This window comes from Aythya ferina (genome assembly GCF_964211825.1).
Source record: "Aythya ferina genome assembly, chromosome: 1".
Lineage (NCBI taxonomy): Eukaryota > Metazoa > Chordata > Aves > Anseriformes > Anatidae > Aythya > Aythya ferina.
This window is the reverse complement of record NC_140296.1, coordinates 122,106,069-122,129,637: the sequence shown is the minus strand read 5'-3', so window position 1 is coordinate 122,129,637 and position 23,569 is coordinate 122,106,069. Positions and strand designations below refer to the sequence as shown.

The 23,569-nt window shown below is 46.3% G+C and overlaps 1 protein-coding gene and 1 long non-coding RNA gene across 2 annotated transcripts; one reads left to right on the top strand and one right to left on the bottom strand.

Annotated features, from left to right (window-relative positions):
• The first annotated feature begins 5,922 nt into the window (after positions 1–5,922).
• Positions 5,923–8,569, top strand: NHLH2 (nescient helix-loop-helix 2). The gene is made up of 2 exons (XM_084500623.1): positions 5,923–6,485; positions 8,097–8,569. The coding sequence occupies exon 2, from the start codon at positions 8,117–8,119 to the stop codon at positions 8,540–8,542; it is 426 nt and encodes a 141-aa protein (XP_084356749.1). The 5' UTR covers positions 5,923–6,485; positions 8,097–8,116; the 3' UTR covers positions 8,543–8,569.
• Positions 8,570–13,106: 4,537 nt separating this feature from the next.
• LOC311425147 lies at positions 13,107–23,569 on the bottom strand. Its single transcript, XR_014686240.1, has 3 exons — positions 23,366–23,569; positions 20,845–20,909; positions 13,107–13,996 (listed from the first exon to the last, which is right to left on the bottom strand). It is a non-coding gene; the product is annotated as an uncharacterized lncRNA (long non-coding RNA).

Here is a 23,569-nt window from a genome sequence, read left to right as displayed (position 1 = left end):
CCAGGCATGTCTTCTCTTTCTGCCAAAAATGCTTGCCCAGGTGGAATTTTCCCATGTGTCCAAAATTTCTGGATGTCTGACCACAGCAGCAGCAGTAGCTGTAGCTAGGCTTTGCTTAACTGGAAAGTCCAAGATACCAACTGGTGCATACAGGCAAATCAGCTCTACAGCACACATGCATTCACCTGTTCACAAGGTCCCAACCTAAACTTGACAGTATGATAACAGACAACTCTGGGCGCAAGAAGTAAGAAAATCCTGTGGCTAGATGCTGATATGACACATGCTTAATTTCCGTATCAGTGTTTTCAAGAAGAGCAGGCAGATGGAATAATTTACCAAGGTTGATAGTGGATCCTTCACCACCACTGATGTTTAGAACAAGAGAGAACACTATTTCTGAAGGATACATGCTCATTTTTGCAGGAACCAACCAGGGAAGTCTTATGGCCTTTGACCTGGAGAGAGGTGCTCACAGTAATCTCTTCTGCCTTTAAAAACTCCACACCATCCTCCATCTCCTGAGACACCCTACCCTCAAGAGAGCTGTGAATGATTACTAACATGGCAAGGATGATCTTTAAAGTCAAACTATATGGCAGTGAACGGTCATAGACAGCCTGGTGATGGTGCCTGGCTCTTTTCAGTAGCAGCTAGAGCTTGGTCTTGATGTTGCAGCTGGTGTAATCCAACAGGCAAAGGAAAAGACTGGAGCCAACACAGAAAACAAGGGTCATGAGCCAAAACCTGGAACTAGGTAAAAAGAACAAGGGTTTTGTCCAAAACCCCCGATTTCAGTCATTAGTTGGCATAGAGATTACAGGTTTAAACAGAGCAGCCGGTCCAGGGACAGTCACCCTCACACTTGCAAGGGGCCATCTGAGAGGACCTGCCTGTCCATCAGATGCTGGCAGACCTCACCAGTGTTGCTTCAGATCCAGATCTAGTAGCTCTGATACCTCTGCCTGTGGTCCAGAAGGGAAGCTCCTTTCTTTTTTCGTATTCCCCATTTCCAGGTTGCTCCCACCAGCATCCTCGAGGCTCATGACCAGTTATTAAAGCAGCTTCAATCCCACTGCCTAGATAAAGCAAACACGACTGGTGGAAAACAAAAAATATCACCCAAATGTCCAAGGGAACCACAAACAGAGCCGCTGATCTATACCCAGCACAGATTTTTCAAAAGGACACGGATTTTCATGGCTCAGCATTCTAATTTGTTTGACCGTTTATTTCCAAGGAACACATCCAAGAGTGACAAGCTCCATTTATTTCAATGGGCAGCATATGCCAGCAACTTGAATGGCGTATGCTATAAAAGAGAATGGATGTTCTCTAGCATTCTGGAAAGCTGTCCTTTAGACAGATAGAGGACGTGTCGGTAATGGAAGTATAGCTCTGCTCTGACAAGCAATGCCATAAAAGTGGCATTGAGGGTCCCTGTGTTTGATGTCTCCCCATGTCAGCCCTGCTCTGACTGCAAGTGAAAAATGATTGTCCAAATACCTGATCCAGCTCTGGAGGGCCCAGCTGGGTTCCTTCACTCTTGTGCTTTGCCAGGCCAGAATGACATTTTCTGCAGGACAAATGTTGACACTGGGCTATTAGGGCTGCACTTGTGTGAACTATTAGGGCCAAACTCAAGCCTATTCTCACAAATGACATTACCTACAAACGATCGTGTGACGTGAATCTGAGATGTTCATGCAAGCACGTAGCCCCTTTCCAAAAAACATCATCACGTGGCAGTACTGTTTTCAGTCTTCCCCTTCTGACTCCAACCTGCAGATGCCTCTGTTGTGAATCTTGCCTTTCTAAGCCTGGTCCCACGGGCACCAGGCGTTATGAGTCTCTCATGAAGATTGAACACCATCTATCAGTCAATATTGTTTGGTGACCTGTGATGCTTTACTGATGGGCTGTAAGTCTGGCAGCAGTTGGTAGCTTGTTTTCACTATCTTTAATTAATTAACTAAAATTAGTTCCATGTTAGGTCCCATCTAGTGAGCAGTCTGGGTCACAAGGTTTTACTAGCTTGCCAGCGAGCCCTGGAAGTCAAAACAGAGCTTATTCTTGCTTTGCAGTGAGATTTGTAGGAACAAAGGTAGAATGCGTTTCTGTTCAGAGCGAGTCTTTCTCAGACACGTTTTATTGTCATTAAACGTATGAGTTTGCTCCAAAGAAAATATATGGTGTGTGAGCTGCAATTCCATCCACAGGAATTCAGCTCCACTTCTTCTATACCCCCAGCTCTTTGGGGCAATGTCTCAAGTCAGGTAAAGAAGAAGATTTGCTGATAGCTTCCTTACAGCTCCCCAGCATGGCAAAAAATAACCCTGGGTTCTTCTCCAGGAGATGTCTGCCCACTTGAGCCTCAGGATTCACTAGCATGGATTTGTCTTGCAGTACAGCCACAGCCAAGCAATGCCCCTGGACATCCATGATACAAACTTGACACCCCGTTATGCCTTGTGGTTTTTTTTTTCCTATCCACTTTCCCTTCATCAGGTGCTGCTCAGAGGCTTTGGTTTCACCTTTTATGGGGAAGCCAAACCAATGTTATTCGTGCCATTGAGGTAACCTTTGACACCATTTGGGCATTTCAGTTAGTCTTAATGCCAGGGAGGTTCTTGCTTAGTGAAGAGAACAACCACAGGCTGTGTGGGCCATAACTGTATTTGAGGATACAAGTCATCAGGTGGCCTATGCAGCCTGCTTTGGGACCGTGCTGATTCCCATAGTGTTCACTTGCATAAGGCCATATTCTAATCAAAAAGAAACAGTGAGCTGAACAAAGAGCTTTTGTTGTCCATCCTTTGACAAAATGGAATGGTTTTAGTTTCCATCAACTGCACTTTTGCCCCAGAATTTTGGGTCATTTCTGGTGACCTCCATATCCCAGTCCGTTGGCCCTGGGACTGCTGAGCTATAATCAGCCTCTTCCTCCACATGTGAGCAGCGTGAGGGAGGGGAGATCTTCATGGGGAGAATTTGGCCCTGCTTCTGGGCTCCAAGTCTCTGTTCAGAAAAGGGTCAGGCTGTCAGCTCCAGAATCTCTGACTGTCTTCTTAGGGATACAGAAGCTGCACCCTGGCTCCTGCAGTTGATGTGAGATTTGTGGTTTCCCAGCAGGGCAGCTGGGGAGACGCCGTAGGCCTCCCATGCCCAGGGCAGGGTGGAAACCTCTGGGTTTAACACGGCTGGGAGCAGAGCAGTGGGGTAATTGGATCACAGCAGTAGAAAACAGCGCTTTAAGAGGTGTCAGAAATGTCTGCTCGTAACCAAAGGGCATTGAGAAACAACTGCTCGGTCTCTTCCTGGAAATTAAAAATAAAAAGCAAGCCATGTGATGACAGCATCTGCAGCAGGGAGCAGGGTGGCTTGCATGAATTAACAGCTTCCTGGCTGCTATCTATGGCAGCCTTAGCCAAACACTTGTTCCATCACCTGCAGCTCCCATGGGCTGAGGCTTCAGACTTACACCTTGAGCAGTTCCTCAAGGCAAAGAAGCACAGGATGATGGCAATTCGGTGGAATGAGACCTTGATTCTTGCAATGTGAGGGGACAGTGACCTTGAACTGTTCAGATCCAGGTCTCCAAAGAGCACCCATAATGTTTACCTGAATAGGGATGTGCTCTAGCCTCAGTGATGTGCATCTGAATCTTCCTGGCACACTAGCTGAGATTTTGGTTGTTTCTCTTCACAAGCAGCAAAGGAAATTACTGCATCCTTGTGCCTAGGAGCTCAAACACACTCCTGAGCACCAATGTTACCCACTTTCCATGCAGACCTGCTACCTCACAGTAACATTTCTGTTCCCTCCAAGCTCACCAGGGGGATTTATGCAGATGTAGGAACTCCCTTGTCAGGACTGGCATAGAGGTGGGCTCAGGGCATACATGCTTCAGACCCTCCCAGCCAGAGGCTGCACTGTATTTCTACACTCTGACTTCTGCAGTGAGCCTTTGATGGGTCCCATGGCAGCCAAGCTGCTGTAGGGCCATGAACCATGCTGGATACCCATGGATCCAGTGGCAGTAGATGGATTCAGAACACCTGAAGAAGTGACTGTGTCCTGCTGCCTTGTAAACCTATTACGGACAGGTGAACAAAGAGAAATTCTCAAGTTTCTGTAGAAAAAATGTTGATTAGCATTTTCTTGCAGATGTTACTTCTGCTATTCAAATGGCCCTGGTCTAGGTGACATGCAGAGAGGTTGTATTCTTTGCATGAATATCTATTACTTTAAAGAAAAAATGAAAATCAACAAAACCCAAAATTACTCAGGAATTCTACTTATTTTCTTTGAGGTCCTGTGAACTGCAACAAGAGCAGAACCTCTCCCCTTTCAGAGATCTCTCAGCCTTTTGCATGTATTACTGGACAAGCCACAGGGACCCCTGCAATTGTTCTCCTACCACCTCTCCCCCCACACACACACACATCCTACTGTTGGGACCCAGGGAGAGCAGCAACTCTGGGGAGTCCAAGCTCCCAACAAGCTGCCAGAGACCACCACCATGCCCACCCTTCCCACTGCCTCTTTGTGAGGGATCACATCAGCACAGGCTCCAGGAAATTCCCCAGGGAGGAAGGTGTACCAGCCCCCATTTAATGGAAAAAAACAGGGAAAAGGGGTGCAGAGCAGAGAAGGTGGTGTCAAGAAGTCACCTTGGTCACAGGCACCTCCTGGCGCCAGCAGGAAGATACCGAGCTCCATCCACCCTCCTGTGAGCAGGAAAGCCACAGACCCATGACTGGCTCCCTCGCCTCATTGTCTGTGTGCTGGAAAGGAGGGGGGAGACAGACAGACAGACTGTCTGTCTGTGCTTGCCATGCACCATGGTTAGGGAGGGGAAGGGGAGCATGGACTGGACGTAGGGACAGCAAAAATAAATTCAGTAGAAAATCAGCCCGGCAATTCTCCACAGGCTCGGTGTCCGTGATGCAAATTGATGCTTAAAGCTTATTTATTAGCTTGCATGAGAAATGCCAGCGGTGTTTTTCTAGATCAGTGGGTATCCGATATTCTGGGGGGGGGGACGGGGAAGGTGGGAGCGAGCATGGCTAGAGACCGTATATCCAGAGGCTAGGGTTTATATCATGGGCTGCTCTCGACTGTTATAATTTGTGGCACAGATTCAGCGAGAATCTGATCTGCTGAAAATATTTGGGCTGTGAAAACTCCCACACTGTGACAGATGTCAAGTCCAATTAAGCGACTCGTGTCCAGGTTTCTGTCCAATAGGATTTCCCATTAAATATCAATTTAAGAGGGAAAAAATGCCGTCCCCTTTTCTCTCAGCCTTTATCTCTCCCAACCATCTCTAGGCTAAACCCTTCGGTACCAGGAGCGGATCCGCACGCATCTCCCGCTCTGTCTGGCTGCCCGTCTCGCCCCTGCCACCCTCCGCACCCCTCCTCGGCTCCTTTGCCACTCCGGGAGGGGTGGGAGGAGGAACTGCACTTTCTTTTTGTGCGTGTGAGCGCACCTTTTTCCTCACCGACGTCCTCTCTCGCAGCCTTTTCCAACCCCGCGTCGAGATTTTTGTGTATTTGTTTTCTTTTCCACGCTCGCAGTTCTTTCTTTCTTCTCACCCGAGCGATGCAGGAGGACTTGGGAAGCTCAGGGACGGATGGGGGGTTCGCTTATCCATTTTTCCCCCGCCGCCAGCTCTTGAAGGACCAGCAGAAAAACTAAGCCAAACATTTATTTTCCGACCGGCTCTCCCCCCCCTCTCCCGCCGCTCTCCGCCGGACCAGCGAATTAACAAAACCCCACGTTACACCAAAAAAAAAAAAAAAAGAAAGAAAAAGGGGGAAAAAAAAACCTAAAACCCTAAAACCATCAAAACAAAAAGCAGGGGGGAGAAGAAGGAGGGTGTGAAGCATTGTCACCCCGACCCGCGGCGGGCACCGGGCCGGGCACCGGCGGAACAAAGCCGGCACCGGGCTCCGGGAGGAGAGGCCGGGGGGCGGGGGAGAGGGAGCAGCCCCGGCTGGTGCTATCTCCGCATCCCTTTTGTTATTGATCGCCAGGACGAAGAGCCGGGGAGACGGCACTTTCCAGCGCAATTTAATTTTTAATTTTTATTTTTTCCCCCCCCCCCCAAACGCGACTCGTAGCTTTTGCCGGCGTATCGTAGCCCGCTGCCCCGAATTAACGGGTGGAGGCGGACTTGGATGGGGAAACGCTTTTTCCTCCCCGATGCATCGTAAGTAACTTAAGTTGTTATTTATACTCCGCAAAACAAGCACGGCGATAACATCTCCCATCTCTGGAGCGCTGGAGGCCGCGGCGAGGGATGAGAGCTGCCCTTCCCCATCCGAGCAGGACACTTTTCCGCTCGTAATTCATTTGATTTGATTTTGATTTTTTAATTTTTCCATGCTCCGCTCCCGGAGGGTCATTTGAACTGTAAAGGAATCGCCGAGGGGGCGAGGGGACCCGGAGACAGCGGCTGTGCAAACGACTCCACCGAGGTAAGCAGCCCTAACAATATATCCCTTTTCCAGGTAGCACGGGCATGGCTTTAGTAGGGGGGATGAGGAGGGGAGAGGAAATAAAAATAAAGTCTCTTTCTGGTTCGGATCGCCAAAACGGAACGTCTGGATAAAACCAAGCAGGAAAATTCAACACACACCGTGGAGAAACCTTTAAGCAACTTTCTCCACGAACCACCTCTGTAATTGCCCGTTTTCCTACAACCGCCCTACAAATCCTCCTTCTGGTAGCGTGCTTTCTCCTCTACCCGCTCACTTGGATCTCAATTGAGAGGTGATCTTATTTTTTATTTTATTTTATTCTCCCTCGCTGATACCGCTGATAGCTGACCTGCGCGCTGGCCGCTTTTATTTCCTACCCGTGCCTCGTGGGCCTGCTTAGTGCAAGGCTCCTTACCAAAACAGAGGGGAGGAAGCCCTTCCGACGGCCCTGGCCAGCGGCGACTCCTTTTGGGGCAGCTCCTCTGCCCCTCCGCCGCCCCGGGGCTTCCCCCGGGGAGCGCTCTCCCTCGCCCGATCGGTGCCCCTCCATTATGCTCTTTATTATTTCTGCTTCTAACGTCTTCGATTTTTTTTTGTATATATATATATATATTTATATTTTTTTTCCCCTGTGGCCCGAGGGGGGGGACTTTGCCTGGAAACTTTACGTGGCAACACTCGGCGATCTGAATTCTTGGGGAGGTGGTGTGCCCTCCTCCCCACCTCGCCCGACACCCCAGCCCCGTGCACACACGCACACGCACACACACATTTGTGTCCAAGGTTATTCACGAGGTGCCTGATGTATTGTTTTATTACATGCCGGCATGTCCACGTACGCGCTCGGATTTGTATTGCTGTCTACATGACAGATGGTGCTCTGTGAGGCCGCAAGAAGATACGATTCAATTTTCTTTTGAAAGGCACGTCCGCATTTATTTATTTATTTCCCCTTTCTTTCCCCCCACCCTTTTCGCGCAGGGAGGGGAGAGGAGGGAAAATTTAAAGGAATGGAAAAGTTCGGCCGCTGCTTTGGGTTTTTGGTTCTTTTTATTATTATTTTATTTCTATTTTGAATCCCACCCCTAAAAAACAAATCCTGAGAGCCTCCAAACGTCCCCGTTTGGTCGCTGGCAAACCGCTATCTGAGCACAATTAGCAGCAAGAAAAATAATAATAATAATAATAGCGATAGTAATAAAAAGAGGAGCTCACAGAAAAGAGCAGGAGGGGAGCCCAGCAGATCCATCAGATCCCGCAGGTCTGACCAGGGAAATAAATTTCCCCACTGACCTTGCTGTGCTCGGGGAGCCTTGAGCCGTATGTCTGTCTCCCCTTTTAAAAGCATCGTGCCAGCGGCCCGGAGCCCGAAAGAGAAACGGTGGAGCGGAGCTTGGCAGGGGAGGACGTGCGATGGAGGAAAACAAACCAGCCCGATGCTAAGCCTCTGGACGCTAGTTTATTAGAAATAAATCCGCATCCTTTTTTATCGCTTCCCGGGCCTGCTTCTACACAGGGGGGGAGTAGCGGGAGCACACGCGGGACACGGGGCGGTGCTGCGGGTCGGGGGCGCTGACCCCCTTCTCTCTGCTTCTCTGTCCCGGGAAGGCTCCTCCGCCCCCTCCACGATGATGCTCAGCCCGGACCAAGCGGCCGACTCCGACCACCCCTCCTCGGCGCCCTCCGACCCCGAGTCCCTGGGGGGCGCGGACCCCCGGGCGCTGGGCTGCTGCGCCTCCGACCCGGAGCCGGCCGAGGGCGGCGGGGGCGGCGGCGGCGGGGGCGGCGGGGAGGGTCGTGCCGGGGGCCGGCCGGGGCTGCACCCCCCGCCGCTCAGCCGGGAGGAGAAACGCCGCCGCCGTCGAGCCACGGCCAAGTACCGCTCGGCCCACGCCACGCGGGAGCGGATCCGCGTGGAGGCCTTCAACCTGGCCTTCGCCGAGCTGCGCAAGCTGCTGCCCACGCTGCCGCCCGACAAGAAGCTCTCCAAGATCGAGATCCTGCGCCTGGCCATCTGCTACATCTCCTATCTCAACCACGTCCTGGACGTGTAGCCCCCGCACGCCCGCCCCGACGGCCCCGCGGAGGCCGCATCGGGACGCGCCGCGCACCGGGAGCCCGGCCCCGAGCGGACCCGGCCGGCTGCGGGGCCGGGCGCTGCCGGTGCCGGGCTCGGGGAGCTTTCCCCGCACCTCTGCTCCAGAGGCTGAGCCCCGGCGGCGCGGAACGCCCGCGTTTTTCGGCAGAGAGGTGTGAAACCAGATTGTCTCTTCAGGCTGTCAAGTGCCCCTTTATATATATCCAAAAACATCTACTTGTGACCTTAAACGTGTGACCCATGGGTGCAGTTAAAAATAACTATTTTTTATTTATGGTAGAAGGAGTGGACAATTTATTTTTTTCAAGACTTATTTATTTTTCAGAGTGGTGGCAATTTTACTTTGGATACTTTGTGCCAATTGTTTTCTATAGTCGCGTGTTTACACTTTCTCCTGTGGAATATTATGTTTAACTTTATAAGTGTTTGTTGGGATCAATACAGTGTTCCTTTTTCTTCTCTTTTCCTCTTATTTTTTTTTCTTTTCCGATTATATTGCACTTGTGTATGACAGACCTTCCCTTCCTCCCTGTTTATAAGTATATTTTATATATATCAAGACATTTGCTCTTGAACTCTTTTCTTTCTTTCCTTCCTTCCTTCCTCCCTTCTTTCTTCCTTCCTTTTCTCTTTCATTTTCTCTTTCCTTCTTTCTTTCCTTCCTTCTTTCTTTCTTTCTATTTTATTGTTATTATTTTTTGTGCGTGTGTGTGGGATCAACAACCACTAGCACTTAACTAGAAGAGTTTTTTTAAAAACTTGTTGTTATTCTGATCTATAGTTATGTCTGAAAAGTACTTTGCAAATCGTTTATAAGGGAAGTAGTTTTTTGTGGGTGTATACGTGCGTGTGTGCATACCTGTATGTGTGTGGGGTTGAGCGTGGGTGTGTATGTGTGCGGTATATTTTTAGGAAAGGACATTTTTCCTAAAAAAAAAAAAAAAAAAAGGAAGAAGAAGATGAAGAAGAAGTAAATCCAGGACTGCTTTCCTTTGTGACAACCAAAAAATTCTATAACCTGAAAATGTTTCATGTTCTTTGCTGTGAATCTCTTAAAACAAGAAGCGCATTTTGGGGACGAGAAAGAAAAAGAAAAAAACCACATCTGCTATCCAAAGATTTTAGTCTTTTTCAGGGTTTTTTTGTGTGTCTCTGTTGCTTTATATAATGCAATATTTTGTAGTGAAAATAGATAAATCTGGTTTCTATCTGATGCGTTTTTCATATCTCTCATGAATGGTGAGCTGTTTTGCATATAAATAAAAGTATCAAATAAAAGCTGTTTTTTCCTAATTATTTTTCCCTGTTGGTCTTTCTATAAGATGGAGATTTGACAGAGTGTATGGTCTGCCTTGTGAATAAGGATTTTACACTTGCTCCTGCTGTACGTAGAAAAGCTTCAACAGGTTACCTGCCTCTTGCCTGGGCATGACTGCCATCCCTCAGCACAGCTCCCCTGCCCCAGCTGCTCTCAGCTGAACTCACTGCACAAATCCATGTGAGACGTAGGACCCTTGCTTTCACCTTCTCCCCATGACAACTGGCATCTGTCCTCATATTTCCAAGTTCAGGCTGTAAAATCAAACCTGGGTCTGGAAAGCACCTGCTCTGCTGCATCACTCTGTGGTACGTATGACTTTGCAACCAAAATGTAAGTGCTGCATCCTGCCCATGTGCAGTGGATTTTCTTGCTCTTGTTTAAATTCGGTTTTGCCCCCGCTCTGGTCAGGTCCAATTCTACTGAAACCAAACAAAAATCTTGGGCCCTTTGCCCAGTTAGAAAAACCTCAGCCATTCTCCTTTATGCAAGGCTCCACTGCCAAAGACTGTCATGAGAAAAATGGCACAGATACAGATTCAATAACAGAAAGGTTATCACCTGAGTAAAGCAAAAGCTCCGTGCCACCTCATATATTAAATCCTTTTCTTCTTTACCACAAGGGGTTAATTTTACCTATAATTTGAATATTGCCATTGACTTGGGCAGGAGGCATGCAGCAGAAAAAGCAGGTCCATTGTTACTTGCTTTAGAGATAAAGCCCTCCCTCCCCTCCCATTTTTATGGCTGACACTTTGCACAGTGGTTTAATTAAGTGTGGTCTTGCCCAGCTGAAAAGCTCTATGCAGAAAACCTGTCAGAGAGGCTGTTAATTCCACTTTCTACCAATGCACACTTCCCAAGTCCCAAGGGAGTGCACACAGACTTGGTAGTTCAATGCACAGTTATAAAATCCAGCAATTTTCAGTGCTGAAAAAGCTCCACCAACTTTGGAGCTGGCTTACTTCAGGACAGGGTTGTTTATTAGGTTCTGCCAAAGTCTGGACGCTGGGTCAAGTTTGATGATAACTGTCCAAGTGATATTAAAAATTCTGCCATCCAGCAAACCTTCTGGCTACCGAAATTCAGTAAGACTTAGTTAATAAAAAGATTAGCATGTTTTTCCTTCTCAAATGTGCAAATGCATGATTTAGGGGAGAGCACGGTGACTGCAGCCACCAATGGTTTTTCAGACAGATGGGCTGCTGGATAAGGAGATGAGATACCAGTGTCCCCTGCCCCCTTGGCCTCACTCCCTCTTCTGGGGTTTGCAAACACATCACATCACAGGCAGAGGGATGCTCAAACTCAGACTGTACAGCGAAGTTTGTTGCAGACCCAGCAGTGGTTATCAGCCCAGATGTGTCCTGGGTCTCAAGACCATTTGCATGGACTCCCTGCCCAAGTGATGAGGCCCTCCTATATCAGAGCTGATTCTCCACCAACCACATGCTCAGAAACATCCCCACCATGCTGCCCGTGGCCTCTGTGCAGTGTAGGCTGCAGGGATAGGCTCCTGTTTGGCAATCCTCCTGCCATGCAAGCATGGGAGAGTCTAGCACAAAGAAGTCTGGGGACTGCTCAGGTTTGGAAACTAGGATCTTCTCCAGGCCATGCCATTCCTACCTTCCCCCAGGACAACAGAGACCGTGCTTGCACTCAGAGGGAGGGCAGGAAGGGCTTTGGTTTTGGTGGTAGCAGCAGGATCAAGCATCAAGTTTAACCTGCAGGAGAATCGGGAGTGTTTGACCTGAAGATGTTTCCCTTTCTTCTGAATGCAACTATTTATCTGATAGACAAAATTGCTTCTCCCTGCAAATCCAATCTCACTTCCATCCACTCACCACCTTGCTTATGTCCTCTAACCACCATGACATCAGCTCGACCACTTTTGTGTTTTCCTGCTGGCATCAAGGAAACTCATTGTCATCTAGTATCTGACGACTGCTGATAACAAAATGTAGGTTTTGCTCCCCCATCCCACTGTTATTTTTTTCCCCCTTAATTCTTGAGAAACAGATGAGTCGTATGGCCAAGCTACAAGGCTAACACAATAAAAAGGCTGCATGACTAAGTGCTCAAAAGTCTGGATTTATGGAGAAGGAGTAAACAACTTTAACTCCATCTCATTGTGAGTCTGCATTAGATAGTGATAAAGTCTAATTATGTAATCAAAGTTACTTTGCCTACGTCTATGTTCCCTCAGCAATATAGAAATAAGTGATCTTGCACAATATTACAGGAGGAACAGGGTGGAACTGCTCAAAGAAATGTTATATCATGTTCAGCCTGTCCAGCTGGCAGGGAAGAAATATGGAGTTAATATTTTCTGGGTTTGTAGTGAGTAAAGCTAACATTAAAGCGACATTCAGATACCATTATTTCACATTTAAAAAGAAGCTCATCCTGTAAACCACGAAAGAAAGCATACACAAAGACAAAGAAGGCACAGCGATACCCCTGGACCTTCATCTGAGGCTAAAAGAGGTGATTTAAGCTTGATTCAACATGATAAATAAAACATGGATTGGAAGCCTCCAGCACTCACAAGCAGGAAGTGCTTCCAATGTATAGATCAATAATATCCCAGTACTGTGGACATCCAGCATACCCTTAACATAAAGTGATACGATGCTTTAAGACATTTGTAGACCTATATAGACATACATAGTCATGAGGCGTAGTATGCATTTTTGTTGTATGATTAGGAAACAGAGCATCTAATGCATTCAGCCTAACCTTAGAAACAGATCCAGACCCTGCTACAGCAACTGCAAGCCAAAAGTAACTTCTATAAATAAATGTACTAATTTCCCTTGAACTATGAGTAGTGCCTTATTGCTCAAGTCAAAAGGTGGGTGAAACAGGTAGAATATTACCACTGATATTTACAACAGAAAAATTATGAACATCTTGGATGTGATTTGATATATTTGCTGTATTTCTAACAAAAAAAAAAAAAAAAAAAGATTGTACATGTGAGTGGGAGAGGGAGAGAGATGGGGAGGGTGATCTGGAGAGGATGTTGTATATGAAATTCAACAAAGAAATGGATCTCTTCCATTATATAGCCATGAAGAAATACCAGAGACATTCTATCTATCTATTCATGTATCTAGCCATCCTGTAACCCAATTAACCCAGTCCTTTTAGGGCGAATAAATATGTTCTAATATCAGCCATTATTTTTCAGTACTCTCGGTTTATTCTCCAGGGTGGGACAGATCAATAACCACAATAGCAGCCGACCCAAAAGGAAAAGACAATCTCCTGGCACTTCTTATTTATTTCTTCAGCGGCGATTCTGTTTTTCCTGCCTCTTCCCCTGGTGACGGATTTTGCCTTTCCTGCCCAGAATGGCCGTGTTGTTTTATCCTGGGCTCTATTTGCATGTGGGCTTCAGATTTGTCTTTGGCTCCTTGCACGGTTTGGGATGAGACCCTCCTGTCCCCAGAGAGGGGGGCAGGTGTTGCTCCAGTCGAGCGAATGGAACCAAATTACAGGACCGTCTGTCGCCTCCTCTGGGAGACGTCGGAGGGAGGGGAGGGAGAGGAGGGGAGCAGGATGCCATATGACAGAAAAGAAAAGCAGAACATCATACTGATGCCGATAAGAGCTTGGAAACATGAGTCACCCCAGCCCACAGCCCCACCCAAAACCAGGCAGCAGCCACCTGAAAGAGAAATGTCAGGAGCCGAGACAGAAATAAATTGAGTCACTGGGCTGGAATAACTCAGGCTCAGAATGTAACAGAGCTCAGACCCAGTCCACTTGCAGGCACACAAGTGCAGGCACAAAGTTGGGCTGCCTAACACAGATTTTTGTCAGCTCACTGCTGTGTACTTTGATCCCTCTCTCCCCCCAGAGCAGGCTCCTCTGCCTGCCACTGCTCTCCACCAGTTTGGAAGCAGCTCCATTCTTCTCTTCCTTCCCTCACTGTGCTGTGGGGTGCACAAGTTTCGCTGCTGCAGGGATGTTCTGCTCCTCCACTGCCGTCAGCCCGTGCTTGCTTCTGTAGCCGTCCCTGCTCCTGCTGTTTGGTGCTGCAGCTCATAGGCAGGGTGACAGCGCTGGTCTCGCCTCCGCTCCAGCCTGTGTGGAGACTTCCACCCAATCAGCCCAAGGAAGCAGGTGATGCTACAGAAGTTACACTCTTCTCACACCCACCCTGCTGCTTTAGGCAGTCTTAAAAATTTATATATATAAAAAAAAAAAAATCCTGGACACACACACATGCATCTGGTTTTGGTGCTTTTTCCTCCCAAGCTCTCTTACAGCCATGCACATTTGTGTGTGCAATAATAGCTCTCAGTGTGGCAGGACACAGAGTCACTCAGAAAGCAAGAGGAGACAGTTGTTCTGGAGTTCCTCACTGAGAAAAGGAAGCAGAGAAAGCTGCTTTGGGCACAACTCCTTCCTAAAGGAAGGGATGAAAGAAAGTGACAATACAAATGCTTAAATCAAAGCAAAAGCAGTGCAGGATAAAAGAAAAGCAGAAGCAGCCAGGTTACCTAGATGGAGGAGCTGCATCAATCAGAAACCGGGCATAAGGCAAGGGATTTTGCATGAGGGTGATGGAGAGTACAAATGAGGAGGGCTGTGTGAACTTGGGGCATATGCAGGTGGAGCAGTGAGGAAGGGGAAAGATGCGAGCAGCTAGATAAAGCTGCTAGCATGGAAGAAGGAAAGATGCTGCTCCAGCAAGCCTGAGAGACAGCAGCTTGCTCAGGGGCTATAAGCAATTTCAATCCAGAAAAAGCCAGACACCAGGCAAGGAGAGAATTGGAAGGAGTCATTAAATAGACAGTCAAGATTACAAAGAAGAGATCTCCACAACTTTAATCATGGCTAGAGGGATAGACTGGCACAGAAACATTTTCACAAGGACCAAAAGACAAGAGGTTTGTCATACAACATCTATCCTTCAGAGAAGCCCTCTGCCTTTCTCCTTTCTCAAAACCATTCTGTGTGCAGAAGTGGCAGAAAGATTTGCAAACCCCAGGGCTAGAGCCCAGCACGAGCTCACAGACAAGATAAACACAAAGAAAGAAAAGGAAAAGAAAAGCAGAGCAGAAAACAGAATCTGCCTGTGTGCAAATACAACATTCAAAGACAACCCTTTCCCACATCGCAGGCTTTCAGACTCAGTATTCACCATACCAAGGTTTTTCTTCCCATTCAAGCAATTCTAGGATCTAAGACAGGCTTCAAGACTTTTCCAGAAGTGTCCTCTATAGGTAGAGCTCTATCACCCTATGATATAGCCACACGCAAGTATTGGAATTTTGTTATTCCAGATAATAAAGGCAAGGACTTACTTACTATGAAAAATTGCAGAAGGACTCTGCAAGACTGATAAAATAGCACAAGAAATTCAATCTAAATGGAGTGATAAAGTGGTGCATGCAGGGAAGAACATTTCTAACTCCACATGCAGCTGATAGGTCCTGAGCCAGACACAGAAAGAAGATCTTGTAGTTATGATATATTGTTTCATGATAACATCAGCTTGGTTCTTGGTGGCATGGAAAAAGAAAATCAAATGTTAGGTATTGTAATCATTGTAGAGAGAACAGAACTGGTAGAGAGCAAGAGAGAACATCATAAAGTCATAGTGTAAAATCATAGTAAATCCATATCTTGAATACTGTCTGTAGCTCTGGTCCTCCACCCTTTCAGTAACGATACAAAAAAACTACAAAAGCAGCTGAGAAAGGCAGTATGGATAAGCCAGTGTACAGAAAAGCTTTTGTACAACAAATGGCTGAGTAAAAAGGACTGAGTCAGCAGTGATTTTACAACAGGAAGTCATTGTAATCCATGTAACAAGAGAATGGTGGAAAGGGATTGCATTTATTTATTTATTTATTTGGTCCTTACTTGGACAGGATTACCTTCTGTATAGGTAGATCCTGTGAATTGGGTCATGATTTTCACCTTGCTTGTATTGCCCCAAGCAAACACAAGCTCAAGAGATCTCAACCAAAGTGAATCTATTGACCACCTCAAAGTCTATACTATACCATTTAGCCTTATAGCAGAGCAAGCATGGATTTCAAAGAAAGTATCTTAAAAGAACTGTAGAGAACCACACACATACCCCTTGTTTCTCTCAACCCAGGGCTCCTACACAAAACTCATCAATACCAAAACATTTATTCAGAAGGAACCACCAGGTTTCTTGACCCATGAAGAAGCTTCAGACAATGTACAAGATAAGTCAGTGCAAGACTTCCTTACTTCATTCACCCTGTAACAGTATCCAAGATTTGAACCTTATTCTGTAGAGGTGGATTTACCTCACTTGACCTTTTCTTGAATCAGTGTTAAAGTATCTCTCAATGGTGGGTTTACAGTGCATGCTTGACCTACAGAGAATCATAAAACCTTCTCTGTATCATTAAGACATCCAGGATTTTTGCTACCAAACAGCTTCCTTCTCAGTAGCATCCAAAAGGTGAAAGTACTACACAAAATAGGATTCAGAGTATAAATTTACAAGCTCCCAGAGCACATAGTATTATGAGAGGCCAAGGCCAGGGTCAAGTCCCATCAGCCACAGAGGAATTCTAGCACCAGACTGCATCTTAGCCAAAGGGTAAAAACAATAACTAAAATAAACAAACAACATAAAACCCGCCTTGTAGCCTTGTTAACCATGAAGACAGAGTTAGCAGTCTTAAATATTTCTGTCAGAAAGAGAAGTTTGGGTGAGAGTCAGCATGGTATGAGCTATTGAGGCAGATCCTAGTAGGATAGGTATTTTTAAGTCCACAGACCTAAAAACCAAGTTGTATTAATCAGGAATCTCAGAAGACAGCCCAAGGACAAAATGCACAGAGAACCTTGCAGGTGGCCTAAAACACAGTCTTTCTATGGTAGGGTTAAGACTCTGGTGGGATGGCACAGAGAAACCTGCATTACTTGGTAGCATAAACAAGCCGTAATAGGATTCATTGCCTTTCTACTCAGACAAACCACATTTAATTACCTTGCATCCAAGTTGCAGTAATCTAGATGCAGATAGATCTGAAGTAAATTGAAAGGAAATGGATTTTACGTGACAATGTAGGAAGGAAAAGCACATTAAGATAAGGATGATTAGGTGGATTGGATGAACCTTGTAAAAGATAATTGCATTCAAAACAATAGCATCTTCAGCAGGGGAATTTTTGTCAAGTGGAAGTTATACCACCGTCACACTCACAGAAGTGTCTATACCAGATTGGCTCCTTCTTTTTGTGCATGGTGGCTCCTTGAGTTTCTCCAAGAGCGGCAGTAATATCTGAAGCAGAGATGCAGAGCTAAGCAGGACAATGTTTGCCCATCTGTAGTCAGTCAACTTGTTGAAACATCATTAGATCTATCCACCAAACTAGGAGCCAGCTGTCAAGCAGTTTATCATCCTAGGCTGTTTTGATCCAGAGCTGTGGGTTATCTCTGCTTTATTCCTGGACTTTGTGCTACAAGAGCAGAAATTCTCACTAATTATTGAGTGAGATTTAAAAGTTGGACCTTTCATCAAGTACTCAGAAGTGAAGATCCTGATGGAAGTCACCAATATCCACTCCTGGACTGGGTGGTACAGTATGATGTGAGTATACAGCATATGTGCTGCATCATAGCTCTTCTTGCCTGCCTGCCACAAAAGCCAGTTACAGATGTGGTTCACCATACATGTATAAAAGGAGAAGAGATATTGACGACCTAGTGGCATGGAATAAATATCCACAGAATAGTAGAAATATCTGATCAGTCTCTGGATTAGCTGGTCCAAAAACACCTAGTCTGTTGTGTCTTAAGGTCACTTATGAGAGAGCATAAAAGCGTGGCTGATAAGCAGGGCAAATGACATCATCAACCGAGTCCTGTGCAAAATAGCTGTCATTTTCCCACACAGCACCCTTGTCTCTGATTGGAAAGACATAGATTTGATGAATGGACCCCTCAGTGGGTGAGGAATTGGCTGGATGGTTGCAGTCAAAGAGTTGTGGTCAATGGCTCAGGGTCCAAGCAGAGATCAGTAGTGTGTGGTGTTCCTCAGGAGTCAGTACTGGGACTGGCGCTGTGTAACATCTTTGTTGGTGACACGGACAGTGGGATTGAGTGCACCCTCAGCAAGTTTGCTGATGATACCAAGCTGTGTGGTGCAAACAATACACTAGAGGGAAGGGATGCCATCCAGAGGGACCTGGACAGGCTTGAGAGGTGGGCCTGTGTGAACCTCATCAAGTTCAACAAGACCAAGTTCAAGGTCCTGCTCGTGTGTTGAGGCAATCCCAAGCACAAATACAGGCTGGATGATGAGTGGATCAAGAGCAGCCCTGAGGAGAAGGACTTCAGGGTGTTGGTTGGTGAGAAGCTCAACATGAGCCAGAAATTTGCACTTGTAGCCCAGAAAGCCAGCAGTGCCCTGGGCTGCATCAAAAGCAGCATGAACAGCAGGCTGAGGGAGGCAATTGTCCCCCTCTACTCTACTCTCGTGAGACCCCACCTAGAGCACTGCATTCAGCTCTGGGGCCCCCAGCACAAGAAGGACATGGACCTGTTGGAGAAAGCCCAGAAGAGGGCCATGAGGATGATCAGAGGGCTGGAGCACCTCTCTTATGAAGACAGGCTGGGGAAGTTGGGGTTGTTCAGCCTGGAGAAGGCTCTGAGAAGACCTTATAGCAGCCTTCCAGTGCCTAAAGAGGGCCTACAGGAAAGCTGGGGAGGGACTTTTTTTGTCAGAGTACAGAGTTGTGCTGGGGCCCTGCTGAAGTCCAGACCTGATGTAAACAGCTTTTTCCTCAGTGTTTACCGGCTTGACTGCTGTCAATCATATCCTTGGTGCTCAGCCCAGGACAGCCTTTCAAAACTTACTCTGGTTTTGCTCCTTGTGCTTTCACACAGTCCATATTTCACTCACAGTAATCTTACTATTTCTTTCCTAGCAATACTACTATTTCTGTTACTTATCTCTGGATATTAGAAAAGCTTCATCAGCGTCATTGAAAGCAGTAGTCTTCTGATGCCAGCATGAAACACCTTTGGCTCTTCTTTGATTTTTCCAGTTCCTGCATACCTTTGATGTATCCCTTTGAACATGTTTTTTCTTGTCTACCTGGCTATGCTAACCTCTTTCAGGCATTTTATTTCTGTCATGAGAAATATACAGTTTTCTTGTTCAGCCTTCAGCTAGAAACTCCAGTTTATTCCAAAGTTGCTCCAAGCCACCTGTCACAGTGCTCACCTGTTCTTCCCCATATCAAAATGTTACCTCTGCAGACCTAGATATCCTTATACCCCCAGACTCGCTACTATTTTCCTGGAAAGTGGGTAAGATGCAAAACACTGTTTGAGTGACAGCCAAAGGAAGAGATGTTTCCCAGAAAGGGTATTGAACACATGCCAATGTATGTTCTGCTTTCCTAAAGCCTTGTGCTGGAAGCCTGCTGATACATCAGGTTTAAGTAATATATTTGGGGATTATATAACAATCCCTCAAAAAATAATAATAATTAAAAAAAATAATCTGATGGTCATCAGTGAGAAATATTCACTTTAGTTTATTTTTCATGTCAGGAGCTAAACCAAGAGTTGGATTTATTTCACCTGTGATAACAAATATCTCTACTTCACTGAGTTTTCTCATTGCTCAGCAAGGAAAGCTCTAAGCCCAAAGCTCTAAGTCCATCTAAATGCTTTTGGCCAGTAGTGAAATGCAAAAGAAACTTGCCTGTGTGCCTCTCAGATGTATTCACATGATCCATGTTCTATGGTTTCTCTTCTGGTGTCAGCACCACATGTAGCCCCACACCTCTAAGCAAATTGCAAGGAAAACAAAGCTCAGGACTGCACACTTCTTTACTCAGTTGTGATGGGTCATACACAGTGGTCATGCATGCCAAGGATAGGCAGACAATTTGGCTGGTAAACTCTGAGAAAATGCTGTTGGGTGTGTGCAAATGAGATTTACTCTGGTTTTCTTTGGGGGCTTACAGTCTGGCTAGATTGGGGCAGTGTTTCAGGAGACGACAAATATTCCCTGCATTAGGGGCCCTTTCCAGTCAAATTTCTAGTCACTGCTCCAGAGAAGCTTTAGATCGTCTCAAAGAAAGGCACTGCAAGTCAATTTTAAACCACAGATACATCTGTTTCCTTTTCTCTAGCCTCATTCTGAGAAACCCTTTCCGAGCTGCTTCAGATTAAATTCAGCTCCCCCAGTCCAAACCACCAGAGACATCCACCACAGCGAGTCTCAACCTCAAGGGTTACATTTGGCTTGGTTGTAAGAGACTGGGAACAAATCCTTGTAACACAACCAGCCTTGTCAGAGCCTTGTCAAAAACAGTGTTTTCTTGTTTTCTACAGATAGGTGTTGCAGAAAGCAAACAGAGGTGCTGAAAGCAACCCACCCATTGATCTATAGCTATCTGCATTGCTAAGGGCCCTATTTCTGTCACATTCATTTTTCTGTCTTTTCAGTAAACCAGCTACTGCCACGATCCCTTCTCCTTGCAACCTCTGCACACACCCACCAGAACATTAATCCCTATATATCACCTCTTGTGGCTGCTTGATGGATGAATCCAGCAGAGGCATGTCCTGCTCATATATCAATAGTGCATGGTTAGGCCAGGCTCAAGGGGTCCCCTTTTGAGTGAGAGACAAGAGATCAGACATAGTGTTCCCTCTATGTATTAGGTAGATTCCCTGTGAGAAGAAGAGATGTGTTGATCATGCAAATTTTCTACGTCAGATTAGTCCCCAGCATTAATGAACAGGACCAGGTTGCTCCCAGTTTTTAGGATTCAAGAAGAAAAGGACACAAAGGATCAGTGCTGGCCTATGCTATGGGGCCATGCTAAAGAAGGCTACACCTTCTTTAGTCCCACTCTGGAGAAGAATAAATTATGACTGCTGGAAGGAAACAACCCCTGTCTGTCTGGAGCATGTACCTGCTTAGCTTGGAGTGCAAGATGCCAGCCACGGAAGAATTTTATCCAGAAGGAAACAGCTCCACCTGTGTGATTGAAATGAGATGTGAAATGCTTAGAAATATTTCCAAAGCTTGCATAACTACTGCTTATACTTATCACTTCATAAACGTGTTTATTTGCATTTTTATTGGCACGAGCAGGTCAGATTCAGCTTGTTTGCTGTTTTTGACCCTCTTTATTGTTTCTGGCTCCCTCCGTTTGAGACAGGGAGAGTTAGGCACCCCTGAGTTAGGTAACCACATACAGGACAGTAAACCCCCTGACTGTGAGGGGTTGACAGACAAATTTTGTGGGATCAGCAGTGCACCACTTCTGAAATGGTGCAGAGCTGCTAGCAGAGCATTAGAAAACTAGCTTGAAATTACTGGCCATGACCAGGCCCCGTGTTTTGCAAATTCCTCTCCCACCTCCTCCCCAAGACTGACTCTATGACTTTATTGTGTTTATTGCAACTAGAGTGCAATCAGTTCCTGGGGTGAATACTGTCCGACAATGGCTACTCGTGTGCTCCCTGATCAATGGAAAAGAATTGGTGAATCTCATTTCTTTTCTCTCCAAAGATTCCCCTGCCTCCTTTTCCATCATTACATTTCTGCAAGCTCTTCTCCTCCTTTTTATTTCAGTCCTGGGTGTCCCCTGAGCTCTGTGATTGCATTTAAAACAGACACAACGACATTATGAAGCATTAAACTAATGGCATTTGAGACCATTTTTCTCCCGTAAACCATTACGACGTCCCTGGAACGGCTGGCAGAGGGCTGAGCACCAGTGCTGCCATCCAGGGCTGCATCCCTCTCTGACGCTTGGTGCCCACAGTGGGACTCGAGGTGCCATCTCTCGTGCTGCTCCCGCTGTAACAGTCCCCAAGAAAGCTATTTTGATCTTCAGATGAGTTGTTTGGCATGCCCATAATGACAAATACGTGGATGGGGGGTTAACCATGAATTGCAAAGTACCCATCGATTCCCCAGGGTGGAGAGGAATATATCCTCCTTCACACCCTTTTGATGTATAGTTAATTACACGAATCTGGAACTGTTACCATGTGCAAACACAGTGAAAATTGACTTTCTAAGCCATCCCTGGCCCCTCTGCATATGTCTCTTGCTCTATCCCAATACCATGCTCTGTCTGTACGCACACAAATATAATCAGCACTGGTTTAGACTCTTTTTTTGATAATCCAGCTTTATAAAATGTTAGAGGAATAGAACGGAATGTAGCATCCTTCAGGCCTGATATAGCTTTTTCTTTTTTTTTTTAATAGAAAAAAAAAATAAAAGAAGAAACTTATTTTATATTGGTTGTTCTTTCTCTTGCCTGAATAAAAGCTTTAGCACAGCTTGAAAGGGTTGCATGTGCTGAAATGTAGCCCAAGGATATGTGTTATTATCCATCCCCTCTTGACCAGCAGGGTCTCGGCTCTCTCTCCCTTTCAGCCTTTTGTTTGAACAGATGGGATTGGGGAACGAAGGGAAAGAAAGGCAGTCTGTTCTCATTAACTCTCCCAGTACACAAACACAAACCTGAGCACAGGGGACCTACGGAACAGGACTGCTTCCACTCTATGCACATCCACTGAGACCATATGTACCCGCACACAAAGGCAGGCAGAAGACCCACATTGAGCCAGCTACAAGGCACTTACCAAGGATGACTCCTCACCAACTAATTAAAAAATAATAATTTTCAAAAGCCCTCACAGGTCATTTCCTTTTCATTCAGCTGCACAATTTAAAAAATAACCTTCAACTCATGCGGTGTTGAGGCTGTTTTAAAAGAGAGTCTGCCATCAAATCAGCCTAAAATCTGAGCTGGGAGTGTTTGCTATGGCCTTGTCTAACGTGAGCTCTGTGAAGAAGTTACAGTCTGAAACTGCTAGATCACGGGTGAGGTTTCTCTAGCCCAGCCTCCAGGCAAGGGCCAAGGCAGCTTCTTTTGGAAAAGATGCTCAAAAACCTGTGGTTGTCCTCAATGGACAAACCTGTTCTTTGAGAATGTCTCCTCAAATAATCTGTGGCCAGGTAAGGCTGTAAATCTTGAGGGCTTCTGTTTCCATCATGGCCCTCGCATTTTTTTTTCCCATATTTACTTAGAGCTTTTGGAGTGCCATTTAAACAATACCTGACTCTCTACTGAATTGTGCATGGTTGTAGGTCTTGGGGAACTCATGAACAGCTCCAGTCTGTGTGTGGGGAAACATCTCCTTTCCAGCAATGCTCAACTCCTCACTTTAGAGAAGACTGGGCAGCTCTAAAGTGAACATGACCATGCACAAACCCCATGACAATCCAAAAGCCACTTGCTTTTGCCTGGCCTGCAAAGATGGAGAGGCAAGGTGGGTTCTCCAGCACCTAATCACACAACCATCATAAGGCCAGGGCACGCTCAGATGACTACCACTGGCACATGGCAAGTCATCCAGCTGTCACCCTACAGCCCACAGGCAATGCTCAGTCACTGTAGCTCAAATCCCTACCTGAGCACACGAAACTCCTCCAGGTACAGAGCTCCTCCTACTTCACACTCTAGGTGGCAACCCCCACCACATCATGGAAAGGGTTTTTGGACACCTCTGAGTCACATCTCACTGCCTCCTTCTTCCTCTTGAGGTCATCTTCTGGCTCTCTTTATGCTCTCCTGCCCTTCTGAGTGCTAACGGGGTCAGGCCTGAAGGGAAAAC

Coding starts and splice junctions, on each gene's coding strand:
- NHLH2 (XM_084500623.1), top strand. CDS start 8,117: ATGATGCTCAGCCCGGACCAAGCGGCCGACTCCGACCACCCCTCCTCG.